Genomic DNA, 19067 nt, shown 5'->3' with positions numbered 1-19067 from the left:
TTGAGATGTAGGAAGATGGGTGGGAGTATGGATGTGGTGGTAAGAATGTTGACAAGGAGAGCGAATAATAAAACTTTCAAAAAAATTCAGGGAATTATACTGTTACAACATTAAAGTGTTATCTAAAGGTGTTTGTGTGTGTGGTGTGTGTGTGTGCTCATTTCTCATGTTACCTGGCAGGAGGGTTGATGCCAAAGTGTTTCTTATATACTGTGTTGAGTGGGCCAAAGTCATCCATGCTCCTTACATACAGGTGGACCAGGACGATGTGTGTTTTCTGCCAGCCTCTGCTGTCCAACTCAGCTGGAGAGGAGCACACATTGAAAGTTACGTTAGCCTGACACCTAGGGACTACCACATCAGCACAGATTTAAGGTTTTAGGGTCTGCCACAATTTTTCCACCAATATTTTTGTGACTTGCTAAAAAAAAGGCTTGGTCACTAGTTTATAATCACAAGTGTCTACATTAAGTCTACAGTCACATAGATGGAACAGAAATAATAAGATATGAGATTTATCAGATAACAGCAACTCCCTATAACATGCTGCAACCATTGCTTGGTTATATAAGTATAACTTTTTTTTATTTATCATTTTTGAGTAGTCCCTAAAATCATATTTAACTTGTTATCAAGTCTCGCCTTTCTCATGCTATACAGCAATTTCTCCCAAGGTTGATTGGAAAAGTTTCGCACAGTGTGACGAGAGAATATTAGCTGAATCCCAATAGGTTTGATAGAACAATCAAATTGGATTGCATGGTGAGATGAATTTCTGCTTCCGGTGTGGGAAGATGGCGGCGTGAATTGACATTTGCAGTGGCCTCATCCAGTACTGTCCATGCAGTGTCTTTGTCCACCTCTGCGTCTAAGTTTGTGTCTTCGTTTGACGACTGGGAGAGCTGGCGCTGGATTGGCTGGGAGAGCTTGGTCTGCTGCGTCCTGTGGGTCCAGAGACCACGGCCCTGCCCGGAACTGCACCCAAGGAGGTAACACCGAGGGCAGGCTAAGCTAACTGCTAGCCCATGCAGACTGGCAGTTCCGACAGTCATCCTGGCTGGCGTTCGTTCTCTTGGACCAGCGGTGGCTAACCATGTGCCGTGGAGAGCCATGTGTATGCAGGTTTTCATTCCAACCCGACTCCACACCAGGTGATTTCACTGATACATTCTTCCTCTTTGGTTGAGGGGTTGCTAATCAGTGAAATCACCTGGTGTGGAGCCGGGCTGGAATGAGCATACACATGGCTCTCCACGGCACATGGTTAGGCACCCCTGTCTTGGACAGCGATTTTTTTTTTAGTTTGGATGTGTTGTTGTAGTTCTTGTAGTTTTTGGAAATGTTTTTGTCTTTGTGTTGCATTGCTGTGGGCTGGGGGAAATGATGAAAGTGTTCCTGATTCCTGATGAAAGGGAATGTGAAGTAAGTCTGTTTCTTAATGACAGAAAACACAAAACCTACAATACTGTAAATACTGCAAAAATGCATTAGCTTACATAAGCAGAAAGGAGCCCACGAGGAAATAAAATTCCTTTCGCCCAAAAAAGTGGAAATACATATAAGCAAAAAAAGGTACTGACGTGCACACCTCTTTGTGAGTATGCGGGCACGCGGCTGAACAAGTGCATGGAATATGATAATGGGATGTGGAAAGTTAGGTAAATTATGCGCCAACTTCCCAATTGAACCTTTGCCCATGGTCGACCACCAACCCATCTGACCAAAATTACCGCAATATAACCTATGCAAATTGTATGCTTTTATACAAAGTGCATTATGGTATCACGAGTGCATACATTTTCTGTCTGGGTGGCCCCTGTCCGAATCAAACCAAAACTATTGCGGTGTTAACGTCCTGCTATACCCATTGAGCTAATGAAACCTATGTAAAAAGCCATCTGAAGAGCATAAACACTGTAGTCTAAACGTGAACATAAACAAAAGAAGCAGCAACTGCCTTTTTTTCCCTGACTTTCAGTACCTACTGCACCAAATGCATATTGAAATATGTTTACTGTTGATCCTGCTTTCAAGTGGTAATGGCGTTTTTCCACTTTTGTACAATATACTTCAACACAGCATGTGCACGCACGGCACTCTGCATGCATATGGAAGGCGCGGGCTCAAAGTAAAGCCTTTGTCCTTACAATCAAATGAAAGCGCTTCAAGTTTGTTTTTCCTCTGCCGACACCAGCGTTTCAGACTACTTCGCCCTCATACAAAGAGGTTGTTCATTAAATATTAACTTGTTTAATATTGTCTCTGCCCTGTGAAGGCTGTTCAGCCAAGCACCACGATAAACATTAAATATGCTTTTCATCTTTCTCTTCTCTTTATCCATCAAAAAAGTGAGGGAGGGGGGAGAAAAGAAGACGGGAATACTCTGTTAAAGCGTGCACTTTTTAAAGTTCTGGAGGGCAAAAACAATAACCCACCCAACATGACTACACTGTGTGTGTGTGTGTGTGTGTTAATTTGAAGTGTCTGTCCTTGTTTGGTGGCACGCCCGCTGTCCCGTCCTGGTGATGGACTCTGACAAACAGGACTGTGCCTGCTAGCTTTAGACGCACTTTCATTTTTAAATAAAAAAAAAAAAAATTCCCAAGCTCCGCCGCACCTCCTCAAGTGCGTTTTGCTAACACAACAAGGAGAAAAGAGCTGCGCCCAGGGGACAAAGAAGTTTCCCCCATCATTTCTTCTTCCATTGTTTTCTTTACTTTTCTTCGGTGTTGGGGGGGTAGGTAGTTGGTGCAACAACGCCTCCAGTATCTGTTCTGTTTTACTGCGTATCTTAAAACACCTCTGGATAAAGGGATCCTGTATCATCTTCCTCTGATCATGTAAGAGATCTAATTTCTATTTGATGGAAGACAGCATGGATTATTTAGGGTTAGCGTGCTCGTGTGTGTCTTGCTGTGTGCCGTCTGTGTCTGTGATTTCACAGAGGCAAAAAAAAGAATTTTCAAGTAGTTCCTTGTGTTTTTTTGTGTGTGTGTGTTTTTTTTTTTGGAGGGGGGGGGCGCTCAGACATATTTAAGAGTTTTCAGAGTTCTGATAGGCTGGTTTCTTCTGTGAAGCAGGCGTGTACTCTCTAGTTTTAAGTCTGAAACTCCATCAACCTCAACCTTCCTTACCTTGCAGGAGCATGAAAGCTGCTGCAGTTTGGCCCTGGATCCCACAGTCTGTTCTCTGAAGCCCACTGAGTCCACAGATCCACTGATAGCCCCTTGAACTTCTGGTGGAGCAGGATGGAGGAAACCCTACACGACAAAATAAATCAGCAACAGGAAAAGTTGGGGTTGTAAGTTGGGAGAACAGTTGTTTGTAATGCGCCACTAATTAATGCTGCGCACTGTTAGAAGTGCAACTAAACACTGATTTTCTTTTTTGGACCCCCCCCCCTTTTCTCCCCAATTGTACCCGTACAACTACCCCCACTCTTCCAAGCCGTCCCGGTCACTGCTCCACCCCTTCTGCCGATCCGGGGAGGGCTGCAGACTACCACGTGCCTCCTCCAATACACGTGGAGTCGTGAGCCGCTTCTTTTCACCTGACAGCGAGGAGTTTGGCCAGGGGGACGTAGTGTGTGGGAGGATCACGCTATTCCCCCCAGTTCCCCCTCCCGCCCAAACAGGTGCCCCGACCAGCCGGAGGAGGTGCTAGTGCAGCGCCCAGGACACATACCCACATCCAGCTTCCCACCCGCAGACACGGCTAATTGCATCTGTAGGGACGCCCGACCAAGCCGAAGGTAATACGGGGATTCGAACCTGCGAGCCCCATGTTGGCAGGAAACGGAGTAGATCGCCATGCCACCCGGACCCCCACAACACTGTAATTTTCATCGACTTAAGAAAGGTGTCTAGAGGTTACATACAACAAGTAACTTATGCAGGGGTGGATTTATCAGCGGGGAAATGGATTCAGACTGTCATGACCGACTCACATAAATATGTTGTGAAATGACAGCCCTTGTCGAACAATTACTCAAAAAAGTCAACACTGTGACACTGACCACTTGCCACGAATCTGGGAAACACAATACACAGATATCATCCAACACACCCACAAAACACACACACACATGCACAAAAGAATGCAGGCACAAACATAAATACGCATACAAACAGACACATGTGGGTCTCACCACATGTCTCACAATGCACGCTCCTCACCAGCGCCCCGCTGACAACTGAGGTCACACGCTGATGTAAATTCTTGCTGGTTGTCTTTGGCTTGATCAGCATATTCCACCTCCTCAGTCATCTTGTCAATGGCGTTCTGGCAAGGACAACTACCACGGGGCAAAGCTCTCGCCACCGCGTCCTGCAATAAAACATCAGGGGGGAATACATCAGGCCAAACCGCACACCAGATAATTCGCAGCCTTTTGCAAAGGCAGACAAAACGCGGCATAATAAGCCCAGCTTTCCAACAGCCCGCCAAGCAGGCTGTGTGTGTGTCAGTCTCCCATGACAAAGGCCCAGACACACATAACTCCAAGGTGAATGAATATGAAACAACGTGCTAACATATTCATGAATTTGGCGAATTTGGCTAGCGGAGGGAGACATGGCAGTTATGCTTTCTGATACTGTAGATTCAATCACGCCGACTGTCAGTCACAACCTATGAAGGGGTGCGTGAGACGCGTTTTGGATTACACCAGAGTAGTGTTTTATTCATCTGTTTATTTATACTTTGCCCCTACACTGGTGCTTCTTTAAATAACAAATCATTAACATTCTCTAAGGCATACATATTACCTGCCAACTCCCGCTGAGGCGTCACGCCATTAAAATACATATTTCATATTTCTTCAACTCTCCTCCTCTTGCCCCCCGAAAAACCATCCACCCCCCCTATTCTGCTGTCAACTGCATTAGCCCATATGATAATCAAATTAATTATACTTCAACCCCTCTCTCCTGGCCAGCATGAAAAATAGCTTGACTAGCGTTAACGGAGGGCAAATGATGGCGGTCCGTCCCCACCCCCTGAGCCCGGTGCGGTTTCCTCTAGTGCTGGTGTCACCGCGGATCTGTCACCCTGATGAGAAGAGCTTCAGACTGCTGCACCAGGGCAGGTTCTCCCCTGGTTCCCTCCCCCTCCAACTCCTAGACCCCGGATCTCCCTGCTCTTCTCCCGGCAACCTGGGGGGGGCTACAGGGGGCTGTGGGGTGTGCGTGAGAGGGGGAGATGGACGCGCTGGTCTGGGGGAGTAGAAAATCCATAGCTGTAGGGAGTGGGGCTAGAGGGTCACTAAGGTTGTGTGTGTGCGTGTGTTGGGGGGGGGGTGTTTTCTGTCCATAACAACCCCTGCCCCCACCCCAACAGCCCCCCAATAGGGTAGCATGCAGATACACATATATAGGCATGCAAACAGCAATTCTCTAAGGCACATACACAAGCAAAAAGAAATGCACACATTCAAAATTGCACGGTGTACGCAGAAAAACACATGTGTGTATATATACACACAGTCGATGCCCTGCAGACGTGCCTGGCCAGAGGCGGGCGGCACGCCACATTGTGACCGCTACAAACACACAGTCTCCCTGCAACAAACACTGTGACGTTGCCGGGAACCCTCATCAACCAGTGGAAATTTTATTTAAACAGACAATTTTAACCACCAGTGTGATTCCAGAGTAGATAAAGCATATATATATATATAAATTCATCACAGTGGTTTTCTCACATTAATTCAGCGTACTAAAAAGCGCCTGCCCTTGCATTGGAAGTAAAACATGTGGAAGTGTCGCCCTTCCCTGTCTATGGACTGCAGCTCAACTCTTTTTTTGATAGACCAAACCCCGATGCCTCCTGCCTTCCCCCTACCCCTGCCTGCATCCGCTTAGCCAGCTACCTGAATGCAAAGCGCCTTAATGTGAGCAGACATGTTTATTAAGCTGGGCCTAGTTTCAGGCAGCAGTGAATATTGCAGATGTCAAAGTAGGCCATGTGGGGCTAGAGGAGAGAGAGAGTCAGGGATGGAGGGAGATACCAAGAGCGAGAGTGTGCGAGAGAGAGGATGATTTACCCCCTGCCCTGCAGTTTTTTTTTCCCATCTCCTCGACAAAGTTATCAGTGACCACAGGGCTATGTTTTTCTTGTATTTGTTTTGACCTCTAAGTGGTTTTAGAATAATCAAGCCCACTGCTACTGTAACTTTTGTTGCAAAATCATTGATTCAATATTGAACACGATTGATGTTCCATTCCCCTGTTAATTCTGCCTCTTTTACCCAGTTTCAACTAATTACAATTTCAGTGTTAGAGAGTACAGTCTCCAGTATGAACTCCTCCTCCTGCATCCTAGACATCTTCCCACTCAGCTGCTCAAGGACGTATTTTCAACTATCAGCCCTGTTATTCTGCAAATTCAGGAATCAGGAGCACTTAATTTGTCATTTCCCCCAGCCCATAGCAGTGCAACACAAAGACAAAAACATCCAAAAACTACAAGAACACATATCCAAACTAACACATATATCCAATAAAAAAAAAAAAAACTCCAAGGGAACGAATGCCAGCCAGGATGACTGTTGGAATCGCCAGTCTGCATGGGCTAGCAGTTAGCTTAGCCCACCCCACTTTCGCGTCCTGTCAGACCACCCTCAGTGTTTCCTCCTCAAGCGCAGCTCCAGGCAGGGGCCCTGGTCCCTGGGTCCACCGGACAAAGCAGACCAAGCTCTCCCAGCCGATTCTTCCTGGTTCTTTTTCACAGTTTTAAACAAGCCACTGTTCACCCATTGCTGAAGAAACCTAATTTAGATCCCCTGTCCTTAAGTAACGACAGACCAATCTCCAAATTGTCTGTTTTATCTAAGGTTCGGGGGATGGAATGAATGCAAGAGCTTGGCCAGATTTGGGACCTGATATTCTAAGAAAAGTGGAGGGACGATTAATAACAATCAATTACCCTAAAGAGAACTTTAGGATTGTGGTTATTTCTTGATATTATTTCAGAGAAATACGCTGATCTGTCATCCTTCTGGTAAATTAACATTTGTATTTTTCTGTGATTTACATTGTGGTGCGGCATGGTGGCGCAGTGGTTAGCACGGTCGCCGCACAGCAAGAAAGTCCTGGGTTCGAGCCCCGGGGTTGTCCAACCTTGGGGGTCGTCCCGGGTCCTCCTCTGTGTGGAGTTTGCATGTTCTCCCTGTGTCTGCATGGGTTTCCTCCGGGTGCTCCGGTTTCCTCCCACAGTCCAAAGACATGTAGGTCAGGTGAATCGGCCATGCTAAATTGTCCCTAGGTGTTAATGTGTGTGTGTGTGTCGGCCCTCTGATGGACTGGCGGCCTGTCCAGGGTGTCTCCCCCGCCTGCCGCCCAATGACTGCTGAGATAGGCTCCAGCATCCCACGACCCCGATTGGGATAAGCGGCTTGGATAATGAATGGATGGATGATGTTATTTGTGAAACGAGTTAAGCTCTTGGGATCTTACAGAAGGTTGACTCACGCCATCTTTGCTCTCTGTGTGCATCTTGGTGAAGCGCAGGTAGCCAACTGGAGCAAAGGCGTTTGCTGAGTGAATCACAGTCTCCATTGCATCACTATGTGGAGAGGAATCAAAATTTCAGCAACTTCTGGACAAATCTACAGGACTTTCTAAAGTTAATGCACATTCACACTGATAAAACAGAAACTCTGCTTCAAGTATGATATATAACTGACCATTTTTAACACTCCACTTACATGACTAATTTCTTTTTGAAGAGAGGGCAATCAAGGGTCAAGGTTTCGTATTCACCTCCCTCCCCACAAACATGGACTCCATACTTCTGAGAGAGCTGGCAACCAAAAACAAAACAGCTAATTAAACTGATTACAAATTATATAATTCAATCAGTGTTCACAATGTCAATTGCATATTATTTGCATAATAAAGCTTATCAAAGCGATTAAGTTCTTAAATTCAATAAGTAGTAAGCAATTGTATTACAATGATGTCTGCATTTTTAAGAAAGTCAAACTCAATTTTCTAAGACCCTTTGAATGCAAGTTCTAATGAAATACAGCAACAATTTCCCCAGTGAAATGAAGATTAGAGGGGACAAAAAACACTCTTATATCCTCTCAATGTTGGCATGCATGAGTAGGATGAACGCTCACAAGAAACAAGCCACTACTAGAACATTTTCTTTTTATTTCTCATAACTTGGCGTTTTTAATCACAGTTTCGGCTCTTTTCAGTGTTTATTTCTGCTACTGCAACACTTGGCAATTTCCCCACAGGGATGTGTAAATTTTACTGTATTTTGTAGAATCTTATTTCAAGATTTAAAAGTTATATTTAACTGGATTTAAGACTCATTAAGAACTTGGATTTGAATGATTAACATGAGGACTTGCAAGACTATCGAGACCTGGGGATGGTTACTGACTGATTCCAGATGCATTGCTGAGAGCAGTACAGGTGAGTGGGTCATTCCAGAGTATTTAACAAGCCCACAGAGTACCTCGCAGCCGATCCAGTGTGTGTGCAGGTATTACTCTGACCTGTTTCAAATAGGGCTCCATGTCAGCAAGAGGCTTCCCTAAGTGCTTCTCTGGACACAGGCCTAGCAACCATGCAAGTAACACACACACACACACACACACACACACACACACACACACACACACACACACACACACACACACACACACACAGAAACAAAACACAAAAATATATTACATTAACATTTCAGAAATTAATCTGACACTCTTATTATCCAGAGTCAGAAAGCAGAACAAGCTTCAGCTCCAAGATCCTCAGCACGACAAGCAACTAAGAATAAGAAGTACAAAGGTCAAGGCTTTCACGACCTTACAATATTCGGAAAAACAAGAACGGATGCACAAACACAGCCACATGCACACTGCATACACACCTACAGACACACACAGAAAGGGGGGGGGGGCTGATCAGAAACAGAGTTAACGGTGATTGGAGATGACAGTCATGGAGGCTTTACGGGCAGACGCACAAACACACACGTGAACCTGAACCCCGGATCTATTTGTTTGACTTTGCGGGCCATCTACACAGACCTCTCGGGGTGAGGGCAACTGGTTTAGTTCTTGTTCTAGCTCCCTTTTGAGAACATAAACTCTGGAAAGAGATCTTGTTTATTTGCCTTCTCCCTCCTCTTTCACTGAACTGGTGCATGGAAGTGACTCACGGGCATGGGAGAGAGGAGAAGGAAGGAGGGGAGGAGAGCGCTGGATGCCTAGCCAGTGGTGCCACACGCCTAAAAATACAAGCTCACTAGCGTTCACTCCCAAAACAGAAAGACCGAGACGTAAAAACCACTTCCACAAAAAAAAAAGTCTGTCCATGTACTTCTGGCCTTTTACGAGCATGCACTGAGCAAGACCACAGCTTTATAGAAAGCTCAGCACTCTGATCAGTCCTATTTAGGGATTAAGAACATATTAGCCGGACTAAAAGGGTGTCGTTAAATCACGTACACACTCTACTTAGCGCGTTTAGTGTCGATGTGTTTTACTTCTTTTGTGGTACTAAATCCTGCCTCTCCTTCCCTCCGCCCGGTCCTGACGGCACACTTGGCTGAATTCTCGTTAACAGCCCTTATTGTAAACGCATTCATTAACCCAAAGCATGGCACATGTTTGCAAGGTATTGTCATTACTTCTCATTTACGAAACAAGGAACAAGAGCACTTAGCAAATCTGCAAATCACCGTGTACGCAGAATAAAACTATAAAAAATCTTTGGGCTGGGAATGGAAGGGAGACACGTTTAATGAGACCGCGGAGCCATGCAGCCCGGCCGTGATATGGAGAGCAATACGCCCACGGCTGGCTGTGATCTCACCACAAGAGGACAAGGTCACTAGAACAAAAAAAGTACATCTTGATGGCCACTGGCGGTGACTTGCCCCATTCTCCCACATTCTCCATTGCCGCTCACTGTGCGGGCCAATTAATTGATTGACGTAATCATTAACAAGTTACTAATGACCTATAAAGAGCAATATGAAGTTGTAACGGGAATGCCGTCAGAATAGTAAAAAAAACAAAACAAAAAAAACCCTGCCAAATTGATCTTGTTAATTTCTGTGAAAATCCGATTCTGGCCCTTCAATTCTGACGCGTCATATGGTCTCTGCTCATCCCACACGTTCATGTGTTTAATTAGAGGAACAGAGTTAATCTTAATGTGAGAATCTCTCTTTCTCTTTTCTTTCCATGGCCTGACAACCTCAAAGGTCAACGTGTCATCGACAGCCCCTCGGGGGGAATGATGGACAGGAGGGGGAGAGGGAAGGAGAGGAGGCGAGGGAGCAAAGGAACGGCTGCGCATCCCAGCCAGGTTTCATCTTGATTCCAGCTGTGTCTCTCTCTCCTCCGGGCGCCCGTGGTCCAGCGCTCAGGGGAAGCAACGGAGGGCCGCTGCGGAGGAAGGGATGGAGGGAGGGATGGACGGAGGGACAGATGGAGAGAATGAGAATTGGGGAAGAGTGCAGGAAGAGAATGAGCAGGCCCTTATTCTCTTCCCTGGGGATCTGTGGTCTTAATTAGTGTGAGAATATCTAATCTCAACATCCTCTCATCTTAACCCTGCCACCAAGGTAATAAGGAAGGAGGGAAAAAAGCATTAAAATTCAATCCCATTTAAATATCCTCTTTAATTAGTCATGCCTTTTAACAAATTTTAATGATTGGCTTCAAATTGCTGAGGGGATGTCGCTTTTTTAATATGTTCATTAACTTCCCTACTCTTAAATAATATATGATACATGATTTGATATTTACAGGGAAGGGAGGGAGGGGACGGATGCACATGTGACATGAATGAGTGATAAAGTGACGCAAAGATGGCGTTTATTTGACGGCGTTTCTCCAAAGGCCACTTTTTGCACAAGCAGCGTTCCTTAATTGACCTCTCTGACTGAGTAAAGGTAAGTGATCGGTTTAGAAGTGACGATAGGTGCGATGGGTACATATGGCACGATGCGTTCTTTAAGGCGTCTTCAAGCAGTCGCCACTGGAAGCCTTCAGCAATTCCAACACCACTCATTTACATTATATTCACATCCCTGTCTCCTCTCAACCTGTTTTACAACTTGACCTAAACCCAATTACCTAACCTCATTATGCCACATTAAACCCAAATAAGCCCACTAGAAGCGGCCATTAGTCTGCCGCCAGAGACAGCAAGACCACACTTTGGCGAGAGTAGCGCTTCCCTCAGAGAGAAAGAGAGGAATTGTTCTCCTTTAAAAGGCCTTTATATCCTGTATTATCCTATAAAACTGCAATTAAATTCAGTGAACTTTAAAACTAGGGAGTCCAGTTCTTGAAAAAAATAAATAAAAAAAGGGACGACATTCCAGAGGTTGAAAATCAGCAAGGCATAAAAAGTTTACCACGAGGGAGTCTGGATAGCGTAGCGGTCTGTTCTGTTGCCTACCAACACGGGGATCACCAGTTTGAATCCCCGTGTTACCGCCGGCTTGGTCGGGCACCCCCTCCAGACACAATTGGCCGTGTCTGTGGATGGGAAGCCAGATGTGGGTATGTGCCCTGGTCGCTGCATTAGCGCCTCCTCTGGTCGGTCGGGGCACCTGTTCGGGGGGCAGGGGGGACTGGGGGGAATAGCATGATCCTCCCACGCGCTACATCCCCCTGGTGAAACTCCTCACTGTCAGGTGAAAAGAAGCAGCTGGCGACTCCACATGTATTGGAGGAGGCATGTGGTAGTCTGCAGCCCTCTCCGGATCAGCACAGGGGGTGGAGCAACGACCGGGACGGCTCTGAAGAGTGGGGTAATTGGCCAAGTACAACTGGGGAGAAAAAGTTAGGGGGAAAAAAAGTTTACCACAAATCTCAGAGCCATTTGGTTTTATGTTGAGGAGTGAGGCGAGGGTTAAAAGTGTGCCGTCTTACAGCTAAAAGGTGCATCATATTCGAGACCTCATGAGAGAGAAGGGAGCACGTGAAAGAGTGTGAAGAAGTACTCAAAAAGTAAACCCTATTAGGATAATATGGAAAACCCATCAATCACGCATAAAAAATGCCGTTTGAAACACAATCCTTGAAACAAAACCTGACACTCTCAGATGAAAAGACGCTCCCCTTTCTGAACTCCATAGAATGTGTTGCTCTCTCCGTTACCTTTGAAGAAGTCAATGGCAATTATTTCCACAGCAAAGGCTAACTCTAATTCTTTTTAACAATCACAATCGGCCCGGGCCCACCTTTAACAAGTGGATCCATGTAAGCCCACAGCAGCGTTACCAATTTAATTGAACCCGCCGGTGATTTTGCTCAGGGTCTCGACTAGAACGCTGAGCTTCAAGCGAAATTAGACGCTGGGAGATTCTAGATAGTGTCTGAGCCGGGCTGAGCAGAGTATCGCAGACATCCACGGCTGTCTTAAGATCCGGTGTGTCGACTGACAGCTCGGCTTTAATCCTTCCGCCTTCAGACGGTAAAGGCAGAGAAAATAGGATTCATGATGTGTAACATTTTAGCTATTAAATGCGTGAAAATCAGCAGCTCGTCAGGGGAAGGTGAGCCGCGTGAAGCCTTTTTGAACAACATCCTCAAAGAACTTCGCCGAGACAATGGCTGTTCGCTATCACCTAATAATCTTTGTCGGTGGGAGAGGAAGAAAGAAAGAATGGAGGAGGAATGGGGGGAGGAGTGGAGGGGGGGGTCTGCGCCAAACAAAAGATGTTAAGATTAAGGTTATGTAAAATTTGTGAGAGTGTTATCTGAAATTCAGTGTCTGCCAAAAGAATAATAGGCAGGATGAAACATGAGGAAAACACATCAAAGATTAATTCTTCTCAACGCAACAAATCAAAAACGACAAATTGCAGGCAATTATAACTCTATTGCATGTATGGTAACTTGTACAGGTCTTGGAAGTAATCTTTCAAAATTGTACAACTTAATAAATACAGCTTGTATTTTAGAGTCCTATCAGTTTCTACTGGTTTTTGAAATTGAAAATTAAAACTTTTCTTGCCAGGTTAGAGGTCCCCCCCAAAGACAAATCATCTGAATCTTGACCCTCACACTAACTGTTCTGCTCAAAGATGCTGATGTAATTGAGTTGGCAGCAGGAGGGGCAGGGTTAGGGGTCAAACGAACAGGCAGGTATGGGTTTCTGGTTACCTCAACATGTCGAGCTTGTGAGTTAGCGCTCCATCCATTTTGCCTTGCTTTGGGTTACCAACTGCTGATCAAAAGTTGGTTTGATGGACAGAACGTCCTCACCACTTCCAGTTAAAACACTGCAAAAGGGGCAGTCTTGGTAATCGTGGACTATCTAAAGGTTCACAAACGGGTCTCTAAGTTAAACATTTACTGTCAATTCCTGAAAGCTGCTTAGGTTGTACTTTACTGCCAGTGAGAGAAAGTCAAATCTCTAATCATATTTTGCCATTAATAGCCTATTTTATCTCTGTTAAGATGGCTAAAGGTGAGAATTGTTCAAACTGTTGAAAAACATTTTCTTCTTCACGGCTTTCATTTCTTTGTTACATTTTGCTGTTTTTTTTGTTTTGTTTTTTTGCTGTTACATCGATAACTCTCTGTGGCCGTGATTGGGTGCTTGAGATAATACTGATCTTGGGAATCGTGCTAATTCAGCAGCTTAGTGCTGATTTACTTCAAGAGTAATGTGTTTTTGGAAAACAGTTTCACTTGAAAGCCTAAAATATTAATGTGTGTATGAAAAGAAAGACTGCTATCCCAAATGCCAATACATGTATATATACATATATACATATATACATACATACATACATACATATACACACACACACATATATATATACACACACACACACATATATATATATATACGCACACACACACACACACACACATATATATATATATATATATATATATATACACATACATATATTAAGACAGATGTAGGAAATAAAACTTTAATGCATTACAGTACTAGCTTGTTTTGTGCGTCACACATTCATCAGTTGCCAATGTGATTGAACAACATTGGCAATTTATATATATATAAACTTAGCACAAAAAGTTAGGAAATTTGTGTTTGGTAGATTATTTCTTTGTTGTAACAATGCTTCTTGGCAATAAATCTTGTATCAGACACCTGATTGTCAGCCCCTGGGGTACCAGAGGCTCAAAACAAGAGTCAATAGCAACAGCAAAATAAGCTGTTTGGCATTGGCAGAGAAGATTTGGCAAATTTTTCATGGGTGCAACCCACATACTCAGTTCTGCTGCTCATCCTACAAATGCATGTTCCTTACAAATGTGACACCATTTAAAAGGGAAATAAACAGGCTTTCCAACTGTATAAGATTTATTGGCAGAAGCATTGTTACAACAAAGAAATAATCTACCGAACACAAATTTCCTTACTTTTTGTGCTAAGTATATACATACATACATACATACATACATACATACATACATACATACATACATACATACATACATACATACATACATACATACATACACACACACATATATATACACACACATATATATATGTATGTGTGTGTATATATATGTGTGTGTATATATACACTACCGTTCAAAAGTTTGGGATCACCCAAACAATTTTGTGTTTTCCATGAAAAGTCACACTTATTCACCACCATATGTTGTGAAATGAATAGAAAATAGAGTCAAGACATTGACAAGGTTAGAAATAATGATTTGTATTTGAAATAAGATTTTTTTTACATCAAACTTTGCTTTCGTCAAAGAATCCTCCATTTGCAGCAATTACAGCATTGCAGACCTTTGGCATTCTAGCTGTTAATTTGTTGAGGTAATCTGGAGAAATTGCACCCCACGCTTCCAGAAGCAGCTCCCACAAGTTGGATTGGTTGGATGGGCACTTCTTTGAGCAGATTGAGTTTCTGGAGCATCACATTTGTGGGGTCAATTAAACGCTCAAAATGGCCAGAAAAAGAGAACTTTCATCTGAAACTCGACAGTCTATTCTTGTTCTTAGAAATGAAGGCTATTCCATGCGAGAAATTGCTAAGAAATTGAAGATTTCCTACACCGGTGTGTACTACTCCCTTCAGAGGACAGCACAAACAGGCTCTAACCAGAGTAGAAAAAGAAGTGGGAGGCTGCGTTGCACAACTGAGCAAGAAGATAAGTACATTAGAGTCTCTAGTTTGAGAAACAGACGCCTCACAGGTCCCCAACTGGCATCTTCATTAAATAGTACCTGTTAGAGCCTGTTTGTGCTGTCCTCTGAAGGGAGTAGTACACACCGGTGTAGGAAATCTTCAATTTCTTAGCAATTTCTCGCATGGAATAGCCTTCATTTCTAAGAACAAGAATAGACTGTCGAGTTTCAGATGAAAGTTCTCTTTTTCTGGCCATTTTGAGCGTTTAATTGACCCCACAAATGTGATGCTCCAGAAACTCAATCTGCTCAAAGAAGTGCCCATCCAACCAATCCAACTTGTGGGAGCTGCTTCTGGAAGCGTGGGGTGCAATTTCTCCAGATTACCTCAACAAATTAACAGCTAGAATGCCAAAGGTCTGCAATGCTGTAATTGCTGCAAATGGAGGATTCTTTGACGAAAGCAAAGTTTGATGTAAAAAAAATCTTATTTCAAATACAAATCATTATTTCTAACCTTGTCAATGTCTTGACTCTATTTTCTATTCATTTCACAACATATGGTGGTGAATAAGTGTGACTTTTCATGGAAAACACGAAATTGTTTGGGTGATCCCAAACTTTTGAACGGTAGTGTATATATATATATATATATATATATATATACACACACATATACATATACATACATATATATACATACATACATACATATATACATATACATACATACATACATACATACATACATACATACATACATACATACATACATACATACATATATATATATATATATATGTCAAGAGCGTGCTGGAGGTGAAGAGAGTGTCAGACAGAGTGATGAGTATGAAGCTGGAAATTGAAGGTTTATTGCTGAATGTTATCAGCGCATATGCCCCGCAAGTTGGGTGTGAGATGGATGAAAAAGAAGAATTCTGGAGTGAGTTGGACGACATGGTGGAGAGGGTACCCAAGGAGGAGAGAGTGGTGATTGGAGCGGACTTCAATGGACATGTTGGTGAAGGGAACAGAGGTGATGGGAAGGTATGGAGTCAAGAAGAGAAATGTGGAAGGACAGATGGTGGTCGATTTTGCGAAAAGGATGGAAATGGCTGTGGTGAATACATATTTCAAGAAGAGGGAGGAACACAGGGTGACATACAAGAGTGGAGGAAAGTGCTCACAGGTGGACTATATCTTATGTAGAAGGCGCCATCTAAAAGGGATTGGAGACTGCAAGGTGGTGACAGGGGAGAACGTAGCTAGGCAGCATCAGATGGTGGTCTGTAGGATGACTTTGGAGACCAAGAAGAGGAAGCGAGTGAAGACACAGCCGAAGATCAAATGGTGGAAGTTGAAGAAGGAAGACTGTTGTGTGGAGTTCAGGCAGGAGTTAAGACAGGCACTGGGTGGTAGTGAAGAGTTGCCAGATGGCTGGAAAACCACTGCAGAAGTAGTGAGGGAGACAGCTAGGAAGGTACTTGGTGTGTCATCAGGACAGAGGAAGGAAGACAAGGAGACTTGGTGGTGGAATGAGGAAGTACAGCAAATTATACAGAGGAAAAGGTTGGCAAAGAAGAAGTGGGATAGTCAGAGATGAAGAAAGTAGACAGGAGTACAAGGAGATGCAGCGTAAAGCAATGAGAGAGGTGGCAAAGGCAAAGGAAAAGGCGTATGGTGAGTTGTATGACAGATTAGACACTAAGGAAGGAGAAAAGGACTTGTACCGATTGGCTAGACAGAGGGACCAAGCTGCAAAGAATGTGCAGCAAGTTAGGGCGATCAAGGATAGAGATGGAAATGTGCTGACAAGCGAGGAGAGTGTGCTAAGAAGGTGGAAGGAATACTTTGAGGGGCTGATGAATGAAGAAAATGAGAGAGAGAAGGTTGGATGATGTAGGGATAGTGAATCAGGAAGTTCAGCGGATTAGCAAGGAGGAAGTGAGGGCAGCTATGAAGAGGATGAAGAGTGGAAAGACAGTTGGTCCTGATGACATACCTGTGGAGGCATGGAGATGTTTAGGAGAGATGGCAGTGGAGTTTTTAACTAGATTGTTTAACACAATCCTGGAAAGTGAGAGGATGCCTGAGGAGTGGAGAAGAAGCATACTGGTACCGATTTTCAAGAACAAGGGCGATGTGCAGAACTGTAACAACTACAGAGGTATAAAGTTGATCAGCCACAGCATGAAGATTTGGGAAAGAGTAATAGAAGCTAGGTTAAGAGGAGAGGTGACGATCAGCGAGCAGCAGTATGGTTTCATGCCACGAAAGAGCACCACAGATGCGATGTTTGCTTTGAGAATGTTGATTGAGAAGTATAGAGAAGGCCAGAAAGAGTTGCATTGTGTCTTTGTAGATTTAGAGAAAGCTTATGACAGAGTGCCGAGAGAGGAGGTGTGGTATTGTATGAGGAAGTCAGGAGTTGCAGAGAAGTATGTAGGAGTGGTGCAGGATACGTATGAGGGAAGTGTGACGATGGTGAGGTGTGCGGTTGGAATGACAGATGGGTTCAAGGTGGAGGTGGGATTACATCAAGGATCGGCTCTTAGCCCTTTCTTGTTTGCAATGGTGATGGACAGGTTGACGGACAAGATCAGGCAGGAGTCTCCATGGACGATGATGTTCGCGGATGACATTGTGATCTGTAGCGAGAGTAGGGTGCAGGTTGAGGAGAGCCTGGAGAGGTGGAGGTATGCACTGGAGAGAAGAGGAATGAAAGTCAGTAGGAGCAAGACGGAATACCTATGCGTGAATGAGAGAGAGGACAGTGGAATGGTCAGGATGCAAGGAGTGGAGGTGACAAAGGCATTTGAGTTTAAATACTTGGGGTCAACTGTCCAAAGTAACGGGGAGTGCAGTAGAGAGGTGAAAAAGAGAGTGCAGGCAGGTTGGAGTGGGTGGAGAAGTGTGTCAGGAGTGAATTTGCGACAGAAGGGTATCAGCAAGAGTTAAAGGGAAAGTTTACAAGATGGTTGTGAGACCAGCTATGTTATATGGTTTGGAGACAGTGGCACTGACGAAAAGACAGGAGGCGGAGCTGGAGGTGGCAGAGTTGAAGATGCTGAGATTTTCACTGGGAGTAACGAAGAAGGACAGGATTAGGAACGATTATATTAGAGGGACCGCTCAGGTTGGACGGTTTGGAGACAAAGCAAGAGAGGCAAGATTGAGATGGCTTGGACATGTGTGGAGGAGAGATGCTGAGTATATTGGGAGAAGGATGCTGAATATGGAGCTGCCAGGGAAGAGGATAAGAGGAAGGCCAAAGAGGAGGTTTATGGATGTGGTGAGGGAAGACATGCAGGTGGCTGGTGTGACAAGAGGAAGACGCAGAAGACAGGAAGAAATGGAAACGGATGATCCGCTGTGGCGACCCCTAACGGGAGCAGCCGAAAGTAGTAGTAGTAATATACATACATACATATATATATATACACACACACATACATACACACACACACACACACACACATATATATATATACACATACATACATATATACATATATATACATATGTGTGTGTGTGTGTGTATAGTATATAAAATGACCACGGAAGACTAGACTCGCTAACCCTTGGCTAACGAGTCGGACCTTTTAGTTGACTAGTTAGCACAGTCGCCCGTGGTGTGAGCTATCCGGTCTTGATTCCCAGATGCGGCGGCGGTTCCCGGCCAGGAATCGAACCTGGGTTCCCCGCACCACGGGCGACTGCACTAACCAGTCAACTAAATGGTCCAACCCGTTAGCCAAGGGCTAGCGAGTCTAGTCATTCGTGGTCATTATACTTATTTATGTGTGTTTGTGTATGTGTGTGTGTGTGTTTGTGTAGATATATTTAAGTATATACAGTCCAGTGAGTCAAGTAAATTCTTTATGAGACAGTACAAGCCTGTTTCATGCCATAAGCAATCATCAGCTGTCAATAAAGCTACCTTATTGATTGCTTATGGCA

General features: G+C 44.2%; 1 protein-coding gene across 5 annotated transcripts in view; it reads right to left on the bottom strand.

The window, feature by feature from the left end:
• Positions 1 to 19067, bottom strand: part of dph6 (diphthamine biosynthesis 6) — an 87808-nt gene that overhangs the window by 39221 nt on the left and 29520 nt on the right. For 4 of the 5 annotated variants that reach the window (XM_056296032.1, XM_056296034.1, XM_056296036.1 and 1 more), the window contains 6 exons: positions 8510 to 8571; positions 7706 to 7800; positions 7455 to 7563; positions 4176 to 4326; positions 3135 to 3260; positions 174 to 303 (listed from right to left, as the gene is read on the bottom strand). In XM_056296032.1, coding sequence (XP_056152007.1) covers positions 174 to 303; positions 3135 to 3260; positions 4176 to 4326; positions 7455 to 7563; positions 7706 to 7800; positions 8510 to 8571 — 673 coding nt within the window. The remainder of the gene's footprint in view (positions 1 to 173; positions 304 to 3134; positions 3261 to 4175; positions 4327 to 7454; positions 7564 to 7705; positions 7801 to 8509; positions 8572 to 19067) is intronic. The other variant, XM_056296033.1, reaches the window with a different exon arrangement.

The sequence above is a fragment of the Lampris incognitus genome, chromosome 16, assembly GCF_029633865.1.
Source record: "Lampris incognitus isolate fLamInc1 chromosome 16, fLamInc1.hap2, whole genome shotgun sequence".
NCBI classification, from domain to species: domain Eukaryota; kingdom Metazoa; phylum Chordata; class Actinopteri; order Lampriformes; family Lampridae; genus Lampris; species Lampris incognitus.
The sequence above is the reverse complement of the archived record's forward strand: the minus strand, read 5'-3'. Positions and strand labels throughout refer to the sequence as shown.